Source organism: Pomacea canaliculata, linkage group LG9 (assembly GCF_003073045.1).
Source record: "Pomacea canaliculata isolate SZHN2017 linkage group LG9, ASM307304v1, whole genome shotgun sequence".
Classification (NCBI taxonomy): Eukaryota; Metazoa; Mollusca; class Gastropoda; order Architaenioglossa; family Ampullariidae; genus Pomacea; species Pomacea canaliculata.
Genome location: NC_037598.1, coordinates 26,788,882 through 26,809,600, shown reverse-complemented (window position 1 = coordinate 26,809,600; position 20,719 = coordinate 26,788,882). Strand labels below are relative to the sequence as shown.

Below are 20,719 nucleotides of genomic sequence, written 5' to 3'. Positions count from 1 at the left end.
AGGCAATGAAGATACAAACCAGAAACATGCTTTCGTTCACTAAACGCTTTTAGGGCAGGCCACAACCATCTCTTGCACTTTTCCACTCTTTCACCATGTTATATGACGGTCACAACACTAATTCTCAGCCAAAATTTCACTGTAAAATATCTTTAGATTATGAAAACAATGTTACATCATAATAATGATTATGTCGCATCTAAAGCAATAACCAGCTTGGTTGATGTGAAATGCAAAGATACAATCAGCTGCAGGCTTTGATATAAAGTACGGCCTCGTTGCAATATCCATAACTGTACAATAACACAATTCATGTTGGAATGGAAAATGCTAAAAAAAGCTTTTTTAAAGCAACATTTAAAGCAAATTTTCAGGGGGCTATTTCGTAGTGTTGACAATTTAATTATTTTTAATTGTTATTAATTGCATAGTCATTTAAAAAATATATATATTTGATGAGGATGATGTCTACTCACGTGGAAATGACAGGCTGTTTGGTGTAGTTCGTTGTCAGGGTGAGGGGATACGCCGTTTTCAGCAGGTACCCTGTCAGCTTTATACCGGCTTTAGCCACCACGATAGACAAACTTAGAGAAGCTTCTATTTTACCTGATATCCAAGGTTTGATCTCAGTCTGTAGAATACAACATGAATTAAGAAACAAAGTAGAAAAAAACTGTTGATATAGTAAATATATAGTAAGCACACAACTTTGGACGAATAAAGTAAACAGCTTTTGGTGAGTATAGTAAACATAGTTATTACTGGCGTGCAACATCTAGGAACATCTCAGGAAAACTAGCTTCCCTGCAGATAGCAGATGGGTTGTATCAAGCTGATGCAATTTTCAACAATCAGAATTCAGATAGCTACTACCATCGCGATTATTTGTGTTTAAATACTTGTTAAATAGTGTAGCCGCTACCATTGTGATTGTGCTTCGAAGTTAATAATTAATGGTAAAACCATTCAAAGTGACTGTGGGGGTCTCTAAGCGCTCAAGTGCAACTATTTGGCACTTGTCACCTCCAATACAGTAATGATCAGGTGTCTTGGGCTTATATATTATACAATGCAATACAACTTTATTGATTCAATTCAAAATAGTCCTCTTACTAACAATAGTATATCCTTGCTATTGACAGAGGACATGTTCTTAATACCAGGCCAAGCTGCCCTGAATTCATCATTACTGAACTGCATCTCAGCTTTATCTTCATATTTTTTCTTCGCCTCCCTAATGCCATCGCACACCTCTTTGTTGGCTAATGTTCTGTTGTGTGCAGTTCCAGTATAAAACATACGCTTTTTATTGTTCAATACAGATTTTAGTTCCTTCGTTACCCAGGGTATATTATTAGGAAAGATGACATTTTCCTTGGACGGTATGACTGTGTCTTCTTCTGTCCAACATCTAACTGTCTTCACCACCGGTGTACATCGCCGACACACTGTCTTGTACACCGGCGCCAAGAGAATGCTATTGTGGTACAACACATCCAGGGATGGTAAGCATAGAGCTTTGTAAGCACCAGGGACAGCGCACAAAGTCCAGAATAGAGTTCCTCTGTGTGGTGGAACAGCTTACATGTTGCTCAGAGATTTTAAGTATCCTGGTAAGCCAGCAATGATTAAAGTCCCTGAGGATAAACTTTGGAGCGTCCGGGCTAATGGCATCTAGTTTGTGTCTCACGTCGGTGATCAGGTGAGCGGTGGTCTTGGCGTTGGCACTCGGGTGTAAAACAGCTCAATACATTCCCGGGGAAGGTAGTAAGGACAGAGGGAAATGGACAGCAGTTCAAGATCAGTGGTGCACAGTCGTTCCCTGACCACAAAGGTGTTGCAGTACCGTTCATTTATATAAAGACACATACATGCACTGGTGGATTTGTTGGTGATAGTCCAAGCGAATGGGATGGCCAAACTCGCTGATACATAAATCATTGTCGCTGTCGGACTCCTTCAACCAAGTCTCGGTGAAAGCAAGGAAACAAGTTTCTTTCAACTTCCGCAGGCATCTAACATGTGTCTTGAGCTCATCAACTTTGTTTCGGATGGACTGAACATTAGAAAGCAGAACAGAAGGTAGAGGTGGAGATTTACGCCTGTTACTAAGATCAAATTTCCTCAGCCTGCACTGAACTCCTCCACTCCTTCCTCTCTTCCGCTTCTTCTTCGAATGGACGGCCAAGTCTTGAGGTAAGATATCAGTTGGAAAGTTGGAAATGCCAAAGTGGAGGGTAGCCAAAGACAGGAAAAGTGCAATAAGGTACGACTATACCACATAATGGAGGCGCGCCATCTTGTTAACCAGTTTCACCCGAAGTTTTAGGAAAAAATACAAAAGCAGCACAGACAATCACACTGCATGACGTTTACATGTACACCATGGTAGAAGTGAACCCTAACAATACTATAAACTAAGCTGACTGAGCAGTTGATATGAGAAAATAGTAGTAAGAACCTAAAATGCTATCGAGCTTCGGCAAGTTGCCCTCATGTTGAGGGTCCGTGATCTTATTATCTCGGGTACGCGGGTCTTTGTCTTCACGTAGAACTTGTTTAAGCTGTAGAGGTTGGTTATCCGTGAAACAGCCTTCGTTGCTGGCTGAGGCAATTCATCATTTCTACCCTCTCCCAACTCTAGGTCACAAGAAATGAGCGATGTGAGAGAATGATTCCATGCATCATCAAACATTATCTCCACGAAAAGGACAAAAAAACGCGTGAAACAACAGCAATAAACCTATAAACTTTTTTTTACCAGTGTTGCAAATAAGAAATTGCTTTTGTATGTGTTGTAAAGCCGTTAGTAACCTGGAACGGTACAGAAACCTGATGGATCAACTCATCACATCACCATTAACTCATCAAAACTCGGGACAGAATGACACAAAGTTAGAAGCATGTAAGTAAATTAGAACATCATATTTGTGGAAACATAATAACATACTGGACAGCTTAAGAACAAGACGGTATCAAAACATACCTGTAAGAAGGAATCAATGGCTTTGATGTCGAAGTTTAAAGACATACCAATTGCTCCCCCTGCGCTGAACCCTGAAGCAAAATGCAAGCATTACGTTGAAGATTCACTAAATGGTTCCATCTTACATAAAGTTAGGAATGGAACGAAATAGTCGACCATGTACCCAGCAGTTTTGCTTGTTGCAGACTAAACCTCTATGGAGAAAAGAGTAGTAAAGAGTTAAGAAATCCATGTGTTCAATAATGCCCTTTACACAACTGTATTACGCAGAAGTCGCATGTTTCGGATTAAATAAAGAAAGTTTAATTTGCAGTCTTCTGTTGGAAGGTAAAATCTGGTTATTTGAGTGTGATAGACATTGATGTGTGCTTTGCGATATTAGTAATAAACAGCATGCATTTAAAAAATAAAACTCTTGTTTGTTCTCTGAATTGACTTGTCTAGCGAACTTTCGAGAAATACTCCTAACACTTAAACTGGTGGTTTTGTAACTATAGCTGATTACAGTAATTATTCAACTACTTGTATTATTGTCAGCAACTTGTGCGTTGTTTTGGACTGAATGTCCTGCAACTTGTGTAATTCTGGAATCGTTTTCTGCTCACCAATCTCAAAGAGACATGGTCCCATGGGATATGAGAAGTAGAAGACAAAGAACATCAAGTTCACTTCGCCATTTTCCCCTGGCAGCGGGAAGGTCCCTTTGTCTTTGTGGTCCAGAGGGTTTCGAAACTCTGCTGTCAGCGTGGGTTTGCTTGGCGTATTCTTTGGTTCTAGCTGCAATGTGCCGACATGAAATATTAGGAAGGTCAAGAGTTTTATTTGGTGACACTTGTTGAGTGAGGATTCTAGTTCAAGGATGTTCCAAGCAATGTAAAGGATTTGATAGGCTAGTAGAAGAAATATATTCCCTGTGAGGGACACAAAGCATAGGGATTCCTAGGTCAGCTGATGCCAGGATGTCGTTAAAAGGAGGTGAACTGTTGTTTAAATAAAGTTTAAGTTGCGTGAAGAAATCTTGTTGAAGGCAGATACAAGAAAGTGGTCACTGTGGTAACATGAGATGTAAAGTAGATGTCTTTGTAGTAGTAAATGCCCTTGTATCGCGTGTCCCACTCTACTGGGACACGTCCCCACCAAGCTGTGGCTGGACAGATATCATATTCCAAACAGCTGCTTCTGGAACTGTCCTATATCCAAATACAACTGTTTCTGGAATCGCCCTATCCAAATGCAGCTGTTTCTCGAAGTTACAGCCTAACCATGGCTAGGTGAATACGGAGATAAAAAAGATGACATTTTCAATAACAGCTAATAGTAGTGACAATCTTCCCATACCCAATAACAACTTATCTGCAGATAACTACTTCAATACATCCAGAAACAGCTTTATCTGGAGTGACAAAATTGATGTACCCAATAACAGTTGCATCTGCAATTGACGATATTTAAATCCCAATAATAGCTGTATCTGGAAGTAAAAGCCCTGATATATCCAACAATATTGGTATCTGGAAGTGAAAGCATTGATATATACTACTTTAGTTGCATATCTGGAAGTAATAACCGCAATTTTCCAACAGCAGGGTTAGTAAACACAGTGATAGCCTTTTCTGTCTGCTAGAAGTATCCCACATTTTATAAGCACACCATATTTTAACTTCTAGAACGTATCCTTACCGCCGATGAAATAGTTTCTTGAATCCCATTGAACTGTTCTACAATGTCTGCCATTGGAAGACTGAAGTCTGAAAACATTTTCGTAATGCCATCCATTGGAAGCGAATCCATTCTGCCAAGAAACCGTCCCAGGAGATCTGCACAGTGAAGTGACTAATTTTCTAAGGACTATCACTTGTTAATGGGATCAGTTAGACAGGAATTACACTGAGGTCAGCAAAGTGTCACTTTTCTATGTGATCATTAAGACAGGAATTATACTAATGTCAGGGTTAACAGAAGTTTGGTGAGAGAGGAGAGAGAGACTGAGAACATGGTACGAAAACTCAACCACACAGAAATCATACGAAGCTACATGGTGTGTTACGGCAAAACTCAGTATGTAAGATGGTTTTAGCATCAGCACAAATCACTAAATAATGTGTTTATATGTTTAGGTAACTTTCAGTCCTCAAAAGGGTCACATGCTACGGAAAGACGCTGGAAGGAGTACGGCTGTCGGGTGAATAGTAAAAGGATCGCATAATACGGCAAAACACAGGACTGAATGTGGTTTTATGGTTCGTCAACACTTGTTACTCCAGGTTAAAAACCTAGCTAATGAGTCACACGGTACTGGAAAAATCATAATAATGTAGTTAGATGGCACTCAACATGATCACAGTTTACAGCAAATAAATTATTATCGAATGTGGCTATATGTGGTATATGCTACGGCAAAATCACCACATAATATAGTTATATGGCAAGGCAACATGTAGTACTCGGTATTACAACATGTAACGGAAGTGAGTGGCCCCATCTTAAGAAAACGCTCTGTAAATAATATGGCAGCACTCCACTGACATCTCGCTAATAGTCTTCTTTGCGTTAAGGCAAACAGTAAAAGCAATATGTTCTGAAAATGTTCAGGGTGCAACATCATCACTACGGTAGGCAGTCACGTGTTTCATCCACCACAAAGCTGTCAGCACTGCATCAAGACGGGAGTCAAACCAGACAGAAAAAACAGCTACCGTCTGCCTCACAACATAAACTCACTCTTCACACCGACTCGAAAGAAAAAAATAGAGAAAAATCTTTTGCATGTGAAAAATACAGCCACTTGTCACACTAGACAGTAGTCGCTCACTTCTCACCTCTCGTGGAACGTTTACGGCGACCTGTTGGTTCGACGCGAAGATTCTTCATCAGCGGTACTTCCGGTAGACAATGTTCCAAGGCGCATGCTGAGATGCTCAGAGAGAAGTGAAGTTCACGGCCTTGCCACTCTACGCCGACCTTGAACTTGACATTGAACACCTTGAGTACGGTTAGTCCAGTCACCACTGTCTTTACCCCTGAACATGATTCACCATTTCTGTTCATCGATTTCAGGATTACAATACTTCTGAAGTATTCACATCCGACTAAAAGGCTTCTAGAAGATTGGAAGACATCACTCAGCTTCTGTGTCACTAGTCAACATTCATCGTAATCATATCGAATTAAATTGATTTTTGTTATCAATAGTAACAGTAAATATGATCAATGTTCATTGCTTTGTTAATCTGCCTTCAGTATAATGTTCAAGTTGTTTACAAATAATGGTCAGGGTTAGTCAACCTGTTGACGTGGCATTAAAGAAAGCGTTGACTAACCTTCATCACTGAGATCGTGATTTTGTCCACTGGCCGTAAGCATCACCTTGTGTTGTTCAGGGTACACCCTCAAGGTGATGTCCATCTTGCCGCTGATGTACACTTGATGAAATGTGACGTCACAGTCTATGCCCAGACAATCTTCATGCGCTATGCACGTGGAGCCTGTAGCTCGTGACAGAGCAGTGCCGAAGGAGGGGCACACTGTCACGTGAAGGGAAATAGTTATGAGTGTATGATTGTATATTTATTATAATATAGGTACGTATGTACTGTCTATATTATAGTTATGTCTAGGCTGTATATAATACAGATATGTCGAGACCAGGCCCCGTATGCATGAAAATCGACTGAGGATATTTCCAAGTAGCTGCTAGTCCCGGAAAGCTACTCGGGACCTACTCCCGATTACGGTCTCTCCGAGTTCCGCATGCACGAAGCGCTACTCGCCCTCAACTAGCTCTCCGGGACTGGCTGCGGGAAAACCCGGTGGCTGTCAGTGGAGGTGAAGGAGGCTAACTACTTCCTATCGTCACCTCCTTCTTTCCTTACATCGAACTGTCGTCTTTGAGGTCCCACCTACTTAATTAGCAAGTCATTGTCTCAATGTTCGGTATTTGACCCTGTTGTAGTGAGTCAAGTGACTCAGAGTGTGAGGCAGCGATCTCTCACCTTGGTGTGTTTGCGTGGTTACTAGCGGAGACAAAAAAAGTAAGAAAATAAACAAAGGGGCTGGTGAAAGGATTTGTCAGAGAGTAGACGGGTTTGCGATGTCAACTACCATAGGGAGTTGTATCTTGTGACTATATTACATGTGCAAAAGTTTAAAATGTTCAAGAAATAAACATATGGGCAAGGCGTTCCGACATTGCTTGTAGAAATCTCCCTCAAGCATCCTGTTTTATTTGGTAATCACAGTCACAGTCATAACCTAAAAAAAAAAATTCATGAGGAGTCAACATGCAAAAGGTGAATACCTGCATGTGGATTGGCACTAGAAGTGCCCTGAGTGCAAAGACAAATGAATTAAAGAGCCTTGAGCCTTGAAATGTAAATATTGACTATATATAGCCTGTGTTCAATCTAAGGTTGTGTTTAATTCGTTACATTATTACACAGATAATCAAGATGATGTATAATTTAACAGTTGAAAGCAAGTGACTATTTAGTATACACACATCGATAGAGGAGTTCATTGCATTTACAAAGTGTCTACACACATGCTAAACACACAGAGTGGCATTTAGAGAGGCAACATTGTAGTTTATGTCATTGACCAATGACAACCATTAGAAATACCAGAGTTAATTTTAAGTCTGCTAAGTTACAAAGCAAGTGCTCAGTTACAAACAAAGTGGTACATCATAAAAAAAATGAATGGCTTCATAAAAAAAATTCCTAGTTTCCTACATCTATTCCAGGACCATACCCTTCACACTCACACACCTTTCACTTAGTATTCATCAGTTGAAATGATAAAGGAAATGATTTTGTGTATATATATTTATTGCTTCTGCACTTTTGGAATAGCATTAGGTTTGCCTGAATTTAATAAAACAATTCTCCTGCAGCGACATGTTCAGATATTGAGTAAATGCCAATTTCCTGACAATTTACTAATTGCAACAAAAACCCAAATTCTTCTGCTTGACACCAATGATCTTATAACTAACATGGGCAATTTTGTTCAAGCTGTTCCTATCATGGACAGACAAGCACAGCATTTGTCATGTTTAACCAGTGCTTGTATTTGTGGGCATTTGATTTTATAACTTTTACTTTAAGAATTCTTGAAGAAACAATTTGTGTAATCTAGCACTTTTGACTTGGTTCATTCCTTACATCTTCACCAGTGCACTTAGTTCATGTTTTTCAGAGTGTCATCAGTTTGTGAAGCTTATGATTCAAGAATCTTTATTTTTTTCACCCTTTCAAGGTCTATAGAGATATTCACACGCATTACTATATATCTTACATGCAATATCCCTCAACATACACACATTCGCTGGTCAGTTTGTAACAGTTAATACATTCAAAGCTAATTTTTTGCCTCACTCACTTGTTCTTTCCTTCTTCTAGCAATCTAGCCCTTTAATGCAAATTGCATCACAGCATGTGTAATCAAATAAATCAAAGTATATAAACACATGTACACAAGCAAAAAGTTTTGGAGGGAATGTTTCTGCCCCTCCATTTCATTCTTACCTAAACAGATATATACACATACATTCTTACTTATATCTGCATACATATATAAAATATCCCCCTTACACATACACTCACTGAGGCTTATATATACACAAGCCACATGCACACACACACATATATATAAACCTCCCCGACACACACACCTACTCATATCAGTATATAATGCACACACATTTGCTTGTGCATACATGTGTAACCCCCACACACCCACACACACAGCCTTATATCTGCTTATATACATAGATGTAAACCCCCCATGCACATACACTCATCTCTGCTTTTATATATATACATGTAACCTCCTTTACACACATACTCATATCTGCACATATATATTTATCTAATACCTCCTGACACACACACCTACTTACTCATATGTGCATATATATATATTTAAAAATAATCCTGCTACACACAGTCTCATGTCTGCTTATGTATATATACGTAAACATCCACACGCACACATCTGCTTATATATATATATCCCCCCAACACACACACATACTCATGTCTGCCTATATACATTGTATATAATCCACAGACACATGTATCTGCATCTACATAAATATCCCCCACCCCGACACATTCCCCTACTCACTCATATTAGCATATATAAATATAATTCCCCTCCACTCATACACACTTGTTTCTGCTTATGTATGCAGTGTAGTCCCACCCCCACAGCCTCATTCCTGCTTATATATATACCACCTACACACACCTTCTCACTCATATCTGCATATCTATAATCAACTACGCACACACACAACAGCTCATATTTGCTTATTTATAACCCTGCACACATAGTCTTATATCTGCTTTTATATATATATCTGCATATATAAAATACCCCTGACACACACACACCCTACGCACTCATATTTGCATATATATATATATAATCCCTCTCCCTCATATCTATATATATATTTAATGCCTCCCAACACACACATCTCTGCTATATATGTAAATCTCCCCACATACATATATTTGCTTATAGATATACTACCCAATCCACACATGCATATACTCATATTTACTTGATATATAATATGTAAACTCCCCCTCACACACTTATTTCTTCCTAGATACGTCCTAAGTAAACAAACTTAGCTCATCTAATAAGGGTCTGTTTATTTGTTGATTAGAGTTGAATAGATAATGAAATTACAAAGTATGTAGAGCCTTTCATTTCTAGGGTTTCATTTTGTCTACATGTTTCTTGTTTACATGTTTTGTACTGTAGCATGGTTTGTTTTGCAATACTTCGTGTGTGGTGCATTCAGCAAACATTTACAAGCGCCTTACAAATTCAAGTATTAATATTATGGATAAGTTTACTTTATTTTTCATTGGAGTCTGAAATCAAGTTGCTGTCGATAAATCCAAGTATTAAGGACATTCACAGGCCCAATGTGTCTGCATGTCTTTGTCTTTTCCGCAAACCTTGATCCGGCAATGAAATTCCTTTAGGGCTCGCCGATGCAAACCATTGGTGATTCTCGCCACAGTACTAATAACAGTCGATTTGTCTTACATCAGTGAATTCTCCACACACTTCTTGAAAGTTTGATATTTGTGGCAAAATATCGTTGGATGAATTAAAAACTGTATTGCAAACTTCATTTTAGTCGAGAGAACATTCTAGCGATGACCGCTGTAGTGGCATGCGAGATCGCTGTCACCAGTCGGCAAGGCACACTAACATCGTCACTACAAGTGCTCATCACTTTACGATATTTTGCCACAAATATAAAACTTTCAAGAAGTGTGTGGAGAATTCACTGATGTAGACAAATCGACTGTTATTAGTACTGTGGCGAGAATCACCAATGGTTTGCATCGGCGAGCCCCTAAAGGAATTTCATTGCCGGATCAAGGTTGTGCGGAAAAGACAAAGACATGCAGACACATTGGGCCTGTGAATGTCCTTAATACTTGGATTTATCGACAGCAACTTGATTTCAGACTCCAATGAAAAATAAAGTAAACTTATCCATAATATTAATACTTGAATTTGTAAGGCGCTTGTAATGTTGCTGAATGCACCACACATGAAGTATTGCAAAACAAACCATGCTACAGTACAAAACATGTAAACAAGAAAACATGTAGACAAAATGAAACCCTAGAAATGAGAAGGCTCTACATACTTTGTAATTTCATTATCTATTCAACTCTAATCAACAAATAAACAGACCCTTATTAGATGAGCTAAGTTTGTTTACTTAGGACGGTAATCTAGAAGAAATAAGTGTGTGGAGGGGGAGGTTTACATATTTTATATCAGTAAATATGAGTATATGCATGTGTGGATGTGGGTAGTATATCTATAAGCAAATATATGTATGTGGGGAGATTTACATATATAAGCAGAGATGTGTGTGTTGGGAGGCATTAAATATATATATAGATATGAGGGAGGGGGGATTATATATATATATGCAAATATGAGTGCATAGGGTGTGTGTGTGTCAGGGGGTATTTTATATATGCAGATATATATATAAAAGCAAATATAAGACTATGTGTGCCAGGGTTATAAATAAGCAAATATGAGGCTGTTTGTGTGTGTGCGTAGTTGGATTATCTATATGCAGATATGAGTGAGAAGGTGTGTGTAGGTGGTATATATATAAGCAGATATGAGGCTGTGTGGGGTGGGACTACACCTGCATACATAAGCAGAAACAAGTGTGTATGAGTGGAGGGGAATTATATTTATATATGCTAATATGAGTGAGTAGGGGGAATGTGTCGGGGGGATATTTTATGTAGATGCAGATACATGTGTCTGTGGATTATATACATATGTATATAGGCAGACATGAGTATGTGTGTGTGTTGGGGGGATATATATATATATAAGCAGATGTGTGCGTGTGGATGTTTACGTATATATACATAAGCAGACATGAGACTGTGTGTAGCAGGATTATTTTTAAATATATATATATGCACATATGAGTAAGTAGGTGTGTGTGTCAGGAGGTATTAGATAAATATATATGTGCAGATATGAGTATGTGTGTAAAGGAGGTTACATGTATATATATAAAAGCAGAGATGAGTGTATGTGCATGGGGGGTTTACATCTATGTATATAAGCAGATATAAGGCTGTGTGTGTGTGTGTGGGTGGGGGTTACACATGCATGCATAAGCAAATGTGTGTGCGTTATATACTGATATGAGTAGGTGTGTGTGTCGTGGAGGTTTATATATATGTGTGTGTGCATGTGGCTTGTGTATATATAAGCCTCAGTGAGTGTATGTGTAAGGGGGATATTTTATATATGTATGCAGATATAAGTAAGAATGTATGTGTATATATCTGTGTTTAGGTAAGAATGAAATGGAGGGGCAGAAACATTCCCTCCAAAACTTTTTGCTTGTGTACATGTGTTTATATACTTTGATTTATTTGATTACACATGCTGTGATGCAATTTGCATTAAAGGGCTAGATTGCTAGAAGAAGGAAAGAACAAGTGAGTGAGGCAAAAAATTAGCTTTGAATGTATTAACTGTTACAAACTGACCAGCGAATGTGTGTATGTGTGAGGGATATTGCATGTAAGATATATAGTAATGCGTGTGAATATCTCTATAGACCCTTGAAAGGGTGAAAAAAATAAAGATTCTTGAATCATAAGCTTCACAAACTGATGACACTCTGAAAAACATGAACTAAGTGCACTGGTGAAGATGTAAGGAATGAACCAAGTCAAAAAGTGCTAGATTACACAAATTGTTTCTTCAAGAATTCTTAAAGTAAAAGGTTATAAAATCAAATGCCCACAAATACAAGCACTGGTTAAACATGACAAATGTTGTGCTTGTCTGTCCATGATAGGAACAGCTTGAACAAAATTGCCCATGTTAGTTATAAGATCATTGGTGTCAAGCAGAAGAATTTGGGTTTTTGTTGCAATTAGTAAATTGTCAGGAAATTGACATTTACTCAATATCTGAACATGTCACTGCAAGAGAATTGTTTTATTAAATTCAGGCAAACCTAATGCTATTCCATAAGTGCAGAAGCAATAAATATATATATATACACAAAATCATTTCCTTTATCATTTCAACTGCTGAATACTAAGTGAAAGGTGTGTGAGTGTGAAGGGTATGGTCCTAGAATAGATGCATATATTCCTAGAATAGATGTAGGAAACTAGGAATTTTTTTATGAAGCCATTCATTTTTTTACGATGTACCACTTTGTTTTGTAACTGAGCACTTGCTTTGTAACTTAGCAGACTTAAAATTAACCTCTGGTATTTCTAATGGTTGTCATTGGTCAATGACATAAACTACAATGTTGCCCTCTCTAAATGCCACTCTGTGTGTTTAGCATGTGTGTAGACACTTTGTAAATGCAATGAACTCCTCTATCGATGTGTGTATACTAAATAGTCACTTGCTTTCAACTGTTAAATTATACATCATCTTGATTATCTGTGTAATAATGTAACGAATTAAACACAACCTTAGACTGAACACAGGCTATATATAGTCAATATTTACATTTCAAGGCTCAAGGCTCAAGGCTCTTCATTTGTCTTTGCACTCAGGGCACTTCTAGTGCCAACCCACATGCAGGTATTCACCTTTTGCATGTTGACTCCTCATGAATTTTTTTTTTTTAGGTTATGACTGTGACTGTGATTACCAAATAAAACAGGATGCTTGAGGGAGATCTCTACAAGCAATGTCGGAACGCCTTGCCCATATGTTTATTTCTTGAACATTTTAAACTTTTGCACATGTAATATAGTCACAAGATACAACTCCCTTTGGTAGTTGACATCCCGTCTACTCTCTGACAAATCCTTTCACCAGCCCCTTTGTTTATTTTCTAACTTTTTTTTTGTCTCCGCTAGTAACCACGCAAACACACCAAGGTGAGAGATCGCTGCCTCACACTCTGAGTCACTTGACTCACTACAACAGGGTCAAATACCGAACATTGAGACAATGACTTGCTAATTAAGTAGGTGGGACCTCAGAGACGACAGTTCGATGTAAGGAAAGAACGAGGTGACGATAGGAAGTAGTTAGCCTCCTTCACCTCCACTGACAGCCTTCGGGTTTTCCCGCAGCCAGTCCCGGAGAGCTAGTTGAGGGCGAGTAGCGCTTCGTGCATGCGGAACTCGGAGAGACCGTAATCGGGAGTAGGTCCCGACTAGCTTTCCGGGACTAGCAGCTACTTGGAAATATCCTCAGTCGATTTTCATGCATACGGGGCCAGGCCCGTTCTTAGCCCCCGCGGGGCCCGAGGCAAAGGGAATGTGCGGGGCCCTCACGCCACGATCACACGGCCAAAGATACGGCTCACTACACTTCCATATGCCTAGTTACCATATCAATCAAAAGCGCGGGGCCCTAGGCAGATGCCTCGTCCGCCTGCCCCTAAGCACGGCCCTGGTCGAGACTATATATTATGGTATGCACTGTATATAATATAGATATGTCTAGACTGTATCTATTGTTGTATGTACTGTACATAATATACGTATGTCTAGAATGTTAGATTGTGTATGATGTACACATGAGCAGTATAAAATATAGGTATATCCAGAATGTAGATATTGTAGTATGTAATGTATATAATATAGGTATGTCTAGACTGTATCTATTGTTGTATGTACTGTACATAATATACGTATGTCTAGAATGTTAGATTGTGTATATTCTACGTATGTACTGTATATATTATAGGTATATCTAGACTGTATATATTCTACTATGTATTGTGTTTAATAAATGTATGTTTACACTGTACGTATTATACTATGCCCTGTATATAATATAGCTATGTCTAGACTGTAGATATGATAGTATGTATACTGTACATAATACAGATATATCTAGACCAGTGGTTCTGAACCGGGGTTCGATCGAACCATAGGGGTTCGGTGAGTCGGTCTCAGGGGTTCGGCGGAGCCTCCGCCACGGAGGCCAAGACACACCCTCAATTCGTGATGACACTAAAGAAGGGTTCGGTGAATGTGCATATGAAACTTGTGGGTTCGGTAACTCACTGATCTAGACTGTGTGTGTGTGTCTGTAATATAGATATGATTATACCGCAAATATTGTACCCATGTACTGCATATAATACAGGTACGTGTGTAAAATCCGTGTTGATGCCCTACACCAGGGAACCCAACCTATTGCCCGCGAAGAACTAAAGGCAGAACTTGTTGTGGGCGGTTTTTTAAGTCGATGCCAGCGACAACCTGACCGACAACAAAGGCATGAACGCCAGAGATAAGGTCTCAAGAAAAGTTTGGGTTTACTTGTAACGGGCCTCCCTCTTGGACTTGCTGCTTACAGGTGTTAGGGCGCTCAGAGACGGTATGGTCTCCGCTAGTATATCGAGAAAAGTCCCGACTTCGGCCCCCTTGTTCTGGCCTTAAAACAGGGTGGTTCGTGACAGAGAGGTTAGGAGTACACGAGATGCTGACATAGCGGCCAAGTAGTCGGCACTGCCTGTGATCTCCACCCCGCCTAGTGTCGGTAGGATTTAAGAGGTCGTGCGATCGCCATAGTCAGGGTAAATGCTGGCAGGAGTTAAGAAAGGTAAGGTTGCTTCTGGGTGCCACAATTTTCAGAAGTGGACGAATTTGTACTTTTTTATGCATGAAGCAGAGAAGTCCTTGTGCCTCGTTTGTAAGGAGACTGTTACTGTGTTCAAGGAGAACAGTATTAAGCGACTTTACGACACCAAACACAAGCTTCCTTATGATCAGTATGTTGGTTTGTGGCGCCAACAGACAATTACCTAATTGCGTGAAGAAATTGGTGGGTTAAAACAACTGTTAAACAAAGGAAATATCAACGAAACGGCCGTTCGAGCAACTTTCCGAGTGGCTCATATATTGAGTAAGAAAGCCAAAACATTTTCTGAAGGAGAACAGGGGGAAAAGTTCATTCTGGTTGTAGTAGAAGATATATGTCAGGAAAAAAGAGTGCAATTGAAGCCGTCAGCTTGTCACGAATGACAATCACAAGACGAATGGAAGATGAGTCTACTGACGGAAGCGACACTGCGCAATTATTAGTGTCCATTCGTGGTATAAACACTGCATTTGAAATTAGGGAAGAACTGGCGGCGATGAAAAGCATGAATTGCACAATCACTGGCGAAGACTTGTTTAGAGAGATGTCGAAAGTTACTGATGAGCTTGGTCTGGACTGGAGTAAGTTGAGGGAAGTGATTAGGGATGGTGAACCATACATGGTTGGACGACACAATGGTTTGGTAGCCAGACTGCGCCAACAAGTGGGAGAATCAAATGGTTCTGCACCGCTGGGTCTTCACTGCATAATTCACCAGCAGAATCTCTGTGGGAAGCAGTTGAACTTGGAGCATGCTATGACGGTTGTTGGTAAACTTCGTAAGATCGCGTGCACTGACTCACAGGACTTTCAATAAATTCCTCAGCGAAATGGAATGTGAACACGGTGATGTTGTTTATCACACTGATGTCCACTGGCTGAGTGGAGGCAAAGTGTTGAAACGCTTTTTTGACTTCAGACACGAGATTGATATCTCCATGACTGATACATCAAAACAGCTTCCCGACCTTCGCGACCCCTCATGGCTGTGGGACTCAGCAAACTTGCGGCATCTGACGGCGAATTTAAATGAACTTCATCTCAAGCTGCAAGGCAAAAACAAGATCATCTGTCATGTGTATGCGGACATAAGTGCATTTCAAGCTAGGCTGCAACTGTTCATACAACAAACTGAAAGACAACAGTTGGTACATTTTCCAACATGCACTGCACTGTCAGGAACAGTTTAGTGTTCGTTTTCAAAAGGAAAAATGGTTCAACTTCTCAAGCTGCTGAGTAAAAATTTGAAGAACGGTTTGCTGATGTCCACCACATAATGATATTCGTTTTTTCGAAAATCCGTTTTCCGTTGACGTTTCCACAGCGACAAGTGATTTACAGATAGAATTGCTGGAGCTGCAATGCCGGACATCGCTGCAGGATCTCTTTCGAGAAAAAGTGTCAGCAGGCTTTTTAGGCAGAACTTTCACCAGAAACATTAAGACAAGGACAGAGAATGATGGCTTTTGCGAGTCCTTACGTGTGTGAACAAACACTGTCAGTGCTAAAGACAACAAAACCTGGATCTCGTTCTCAACTTACAGGCGATCACGTGCATTGTGTACTGAGGATCCACGTGACGACATTTGATCCCAACATTCCACACCTGGTTTGCGACAAATCACTGCTGACGTCACATTAATAAAATGACGTCCAATGGTGAGTACACAAAAGACCTTTGGCTGAAGATTTCTGTCTTTCTACAGAATCTGACGCTGTGGTACATCGCTCCATCATCTCATTTCATTCTGACAGACCCGCCATCTTGCGGCCCGCGACATTTTGTATCGTGTCCAGTGCGGCCCTCGGGGACAAAAGGTTGGGCACCATGTGCTACACCCTGCATGTAGACGTTTCTACAGTGAAATCAGTACTAACACTAACCCTGTTCTCACAGTGAGCACATTTGAAATCAGTCCTTACTTTAACTGCTGTAATCACGATTAGCACACATGTGAGATGAGTGTCTTCTTAGTCGTCCGACATCGATCACACAAGTATCAACATTTTATACTTCAAGCGCTCGTCAAAATTTGACATGAGTGTGTGTGATGTATGGATGCGGACAACGTGTCAAATGTTTGGCAAAAAGTGTAAACAGATCTGAAATATGTAATGCACACGACGTCGGTATGTAAACAATTTTGAAATGCATAATAAATAGAACGAAGGGTGCAAGCAAGCAGCTGCGAAATGTATACAGACATGATATCAAAACTCACGCTGGGGCGAGCTCGCCTTCAGTGCTGTTACCATAGCAGCTCTTCCGCTAACGAATGATGTGACCGAAGAAAACACGTTCGCCAGCGAGAGGCCAGACCCAGTGGTAACTCGCCGAGAAGACAACAGTCGTCCCAGACTTCCTGTGGCCAGTGACGTCAGTCTGCCGACAGCGGGCGCTTTGATGAGGTTCTGTGCGCTGCTGATCAAACCTGTCACCCGGGAAAGTGAGGCCTGCAGCCGTGGGTTGCTAACAACCTTACCCGCCATTCTCATTACGCTGCTGACATTGAACTTTTTGATCGAGATGTTTTTGAAAAAGGTTTTAGCTGCATTTCTGTAAAGAAAATACAGATGTAAATATTAGAACATGTAAATACTCAGGCACTCCTGGTTATGCAAAATTAATCGTCTAGCAACACCGACAAAGCGTATAATACGAGGATCGTTCAAAAGCCTCGCCCACAAAGAGTTGCAGAAACAACACAGTTTTTCTGCATCGTCCCCCTTGATATCAATGCACTTAGTCCAACGATGCCCAACCATTGCAATCCCATCATAGGATGAAGGTGCTGTCCAGGACCATCAAAAACTTCTCCACAGCAAGCAGATATGATCTCATCATTGTTTCCAAAATGGTGACCACTTAGATGGGATTGGAGTTTGAAAGAGGCAGTCAAGAAAGTCAAGAAAGTCACATGGAGCTAAGTTTGGTGAGTAAAGGGATGGGTTAGAAAATAAAAATCCACAGTTGCCTGCTTGAGGCACTGCAGAGTGAACGGACGCGTTATCGTGGAGCAAGAGCACACCTGCCCTCAGCTTCCCTCTGCGTTTCGACTTGATTGTTTCCTTCAGTTGTGTTACCTCTGATGCATATTAATGTCTGTTTATAGCTTTTCCATGTAGTCTATCATGATTACGCCCAAGTTACAAGTGTCTTGGAAAAGTCAACCCTTCACAGTTTCTGCTCTGGCGCCTGCATACTTGGGACTCATCTTGCAGACAGCTTGCTCATCCCCAAGATCTCAGTTAAAACAGTGTGGACTGAACCAGAACTAATGCCTATGGACTTAGCTATCTGCTGGACAGTAAGACATCGGTCATACAAATCGATCATCATCATCATCATCATCATCATCATCATCATCATCATCATCATCATCATCATCATCATCCACATAGTGTAAATAATGTCAAACTGCAAGTATTAGGGGAAAGTTTTTTTTCATCCGTCTGACAAAAGATTTAGGATTAGCCTACTTCCATGTTTAGGTTACGGTTTGTCTTAACCCTACACTTCAGTTATAAATTAGAACGAGACCTAACTTTAAGTTCTGGGTAATTGTTAAGGAAGCTATACTCCTAATTTCCAGTCGAAGGTTAGTTTTAGTTTGACCCTTCATTTGCAGGCTGTTAGGGTTAGCCTTTATGCTTAATCACTAGTTCGGTGCTTCCGTATGAGTTGGACTACGAACCGTCCTTTCGTAAAGAGATTTTTGAGATTGGCAGGGTCAAGGTCGAGGTCTCTGACGACGTCCCCCGCGATGTTCTTCATTGTGCCGATGAAGCCCGTGTCCGGCAGCTTGTCGATGACTTTGATCAGCAGTTGCTTGCCGACATCGAGAGCGAACCTCTTAAGCTCCTTCATGATGACAGCAAAGCCCTCAGACAGTTTGCTGAAGTCTATCACCTGTCCGATGTGCTTGAAGGTGAAGTCCTTACACTCCTGCTGCCAGGTGGGGATTGGCTGCATGGTGTCCAGAAATGGCGAGGGGTCCACGTAGTAGCACAGAGCAGTGTCCGGCGCTCGTCGCCTCATCGCCAGGTGAAAGTGTGAGACGTCACACCTGTTGAGACCTGCTGCAACTCCTATGGTCTACAAAAAGAGAGAAGCTGTCACATCACACACAGGACATTGTGACATATGTCCGTGTAACACAGTTCTGCGATAAGTTATATAAGCATGTCACTTTTATAAAGGTTACTCAGTCGGCCATAGTCTAATTATTTGGACAATCTATTTGGTCAGCATATAGTCGTCCCGAAAGTCAGCTCAGTTTATAGTAGGCAATCTTGTGTTAGGTTGTGATTTAATGTTACAACATGTAGAGCAATCATAGACACCTGTATAGAAACGCACGACACGAAGAGACACAGCTGGACTGCTAAATGAATGACACAAGGTGGGAAAAAGCGTTTTGCTTTTATTTACTAGCGTTATATAGAAGATGAGAGTTGTTTATTTTCTGTCTTTATAAAACTGTGCCCCACTTTTTAAGAGTCCTTTCAAAAATGAAAGAAGCTTTAACACTATAAGATTAACCCTGAAAGACAAAAGTTCGACTGTAAGACTTTCACGATCAAAAGAAACAATCTGTTAAACTGTGTCGGTTGGGTGAATGTGATATAAACTGAAAAAATAAACAGCAAAATCTGTATGAGTTCTATCTAACCACATAGGAACTTAACTCTGTTTGACTTCTATGTAACTTCAATGCATCACAGCACCTGATTGGCGTCCACAAAAACTCCTTCATCGCCGATGTCAAAAGAGACGTCGACGATGATGTTGGAGAGAATGATATCATAGTCTTCGAAGCCTTGAGTCTGGGGCTCGATTCTGACGGCATTTGTACCTTCCATGAACATCATACCTGCCACTGGACTGGGGATCTGAAAAAACGAAATGATGACCTTTTAATGTACAGACCACACCTTTGCAGCTCATGTCTGATTCCCAGCCCTCAGTACTTGGTCTCATTTTGTTTATTTTGTTCTCGAAACCACTTTCATCATGCATCCAGTCACATTATGTTTCTCATCAAGCATATGCTGATAACACGCAGCTGTACAGCTTCGCCTCCTCAACTGAGTATCACTCTTCTTTTAACACCACAGAAGTTTGTATTAGCAACCTCAAAGACTGGATGGTGCAGAACAAACCAGTATAATAGTTAAGCGAATAAAATAATAAAATAAGAGAAAATAAACCCAACACGTATTCTATATATACACGTATTCTACACAAAGCCCCAGGGGTCACTGCCATCTACGAGAAAGTACAAAGCGAAGGTATAGCGGTCCCCGGGCTAGAGTACGAATACGAGCAATATATATATATACAGTCAAGGACGAAATAGATAAACACTGATGCAATCCTAGGCAGTCCACAGTATGAAATGAAACAGCATCCACCGGACAGATCACAGAGCAGCCCGGGGATGTGTACAAGCGTAGAACCACACAGCTGCTTTGGTCTAGCACAGTAACACCGAAAAATCCACACAGGGACGAAAAAAAACTCAGAGTAATGAGAATATTACAAATCCACACGGCAATATCTTCATATCTCCGAGA

General features: G+C 40.3%; 1 protein-coding gene across 1 annotated transcript in view; it reads right to left on the bottom strand.

Annotated features, from left to right (window-relative positions):
- The window catches only part of LOC112571455, a 58,059-nt gene that overhangs the window by 15,505 nt on the left and 21,835 nt on the right, over positions 1 to 20,719 (bottom strand). The window contains exons 26-34 of the mRNA XM_025250433.1: positions 19,871 to 20,035; positions 18,838 to 19,238; positions 17,365 to 17,699; positions 6,310 to 6,513; positions 5,809 to 6,009; positions 4,670 to 4,806; positions 3,595 to 3,766; positions 2,990 to 3,060; positions 477 to 634 (exon numbers count right to left, since the gene is read on the bottom strand). Coding sequence (XP_025106218.1) covers positions 477 to 634; positions 2,990 to 3,060; positions 3,595 to 3,766; positions 4,670 to 4,806; positions 5,809 to 6,009; positions 6,310 to 6,513; positions 17,365 to 17,699; positions 18,838 to 19,238; positions 19,871 to 20,035 — 1,844 coding nt within the window. The remainder of the gene's footprint in view (positions 1 to 476; positions 635 to 2,989; positions 3,061 to 3,594; positions 3,767 to 4,669; positions 4,807 to 5,808; positions 6,010 to 6,309; positions 6,514 to 17,364; positions 17,700 to 18,837; positions 19,239 to 19,870; positions 20,036 to 20,719) is intronic.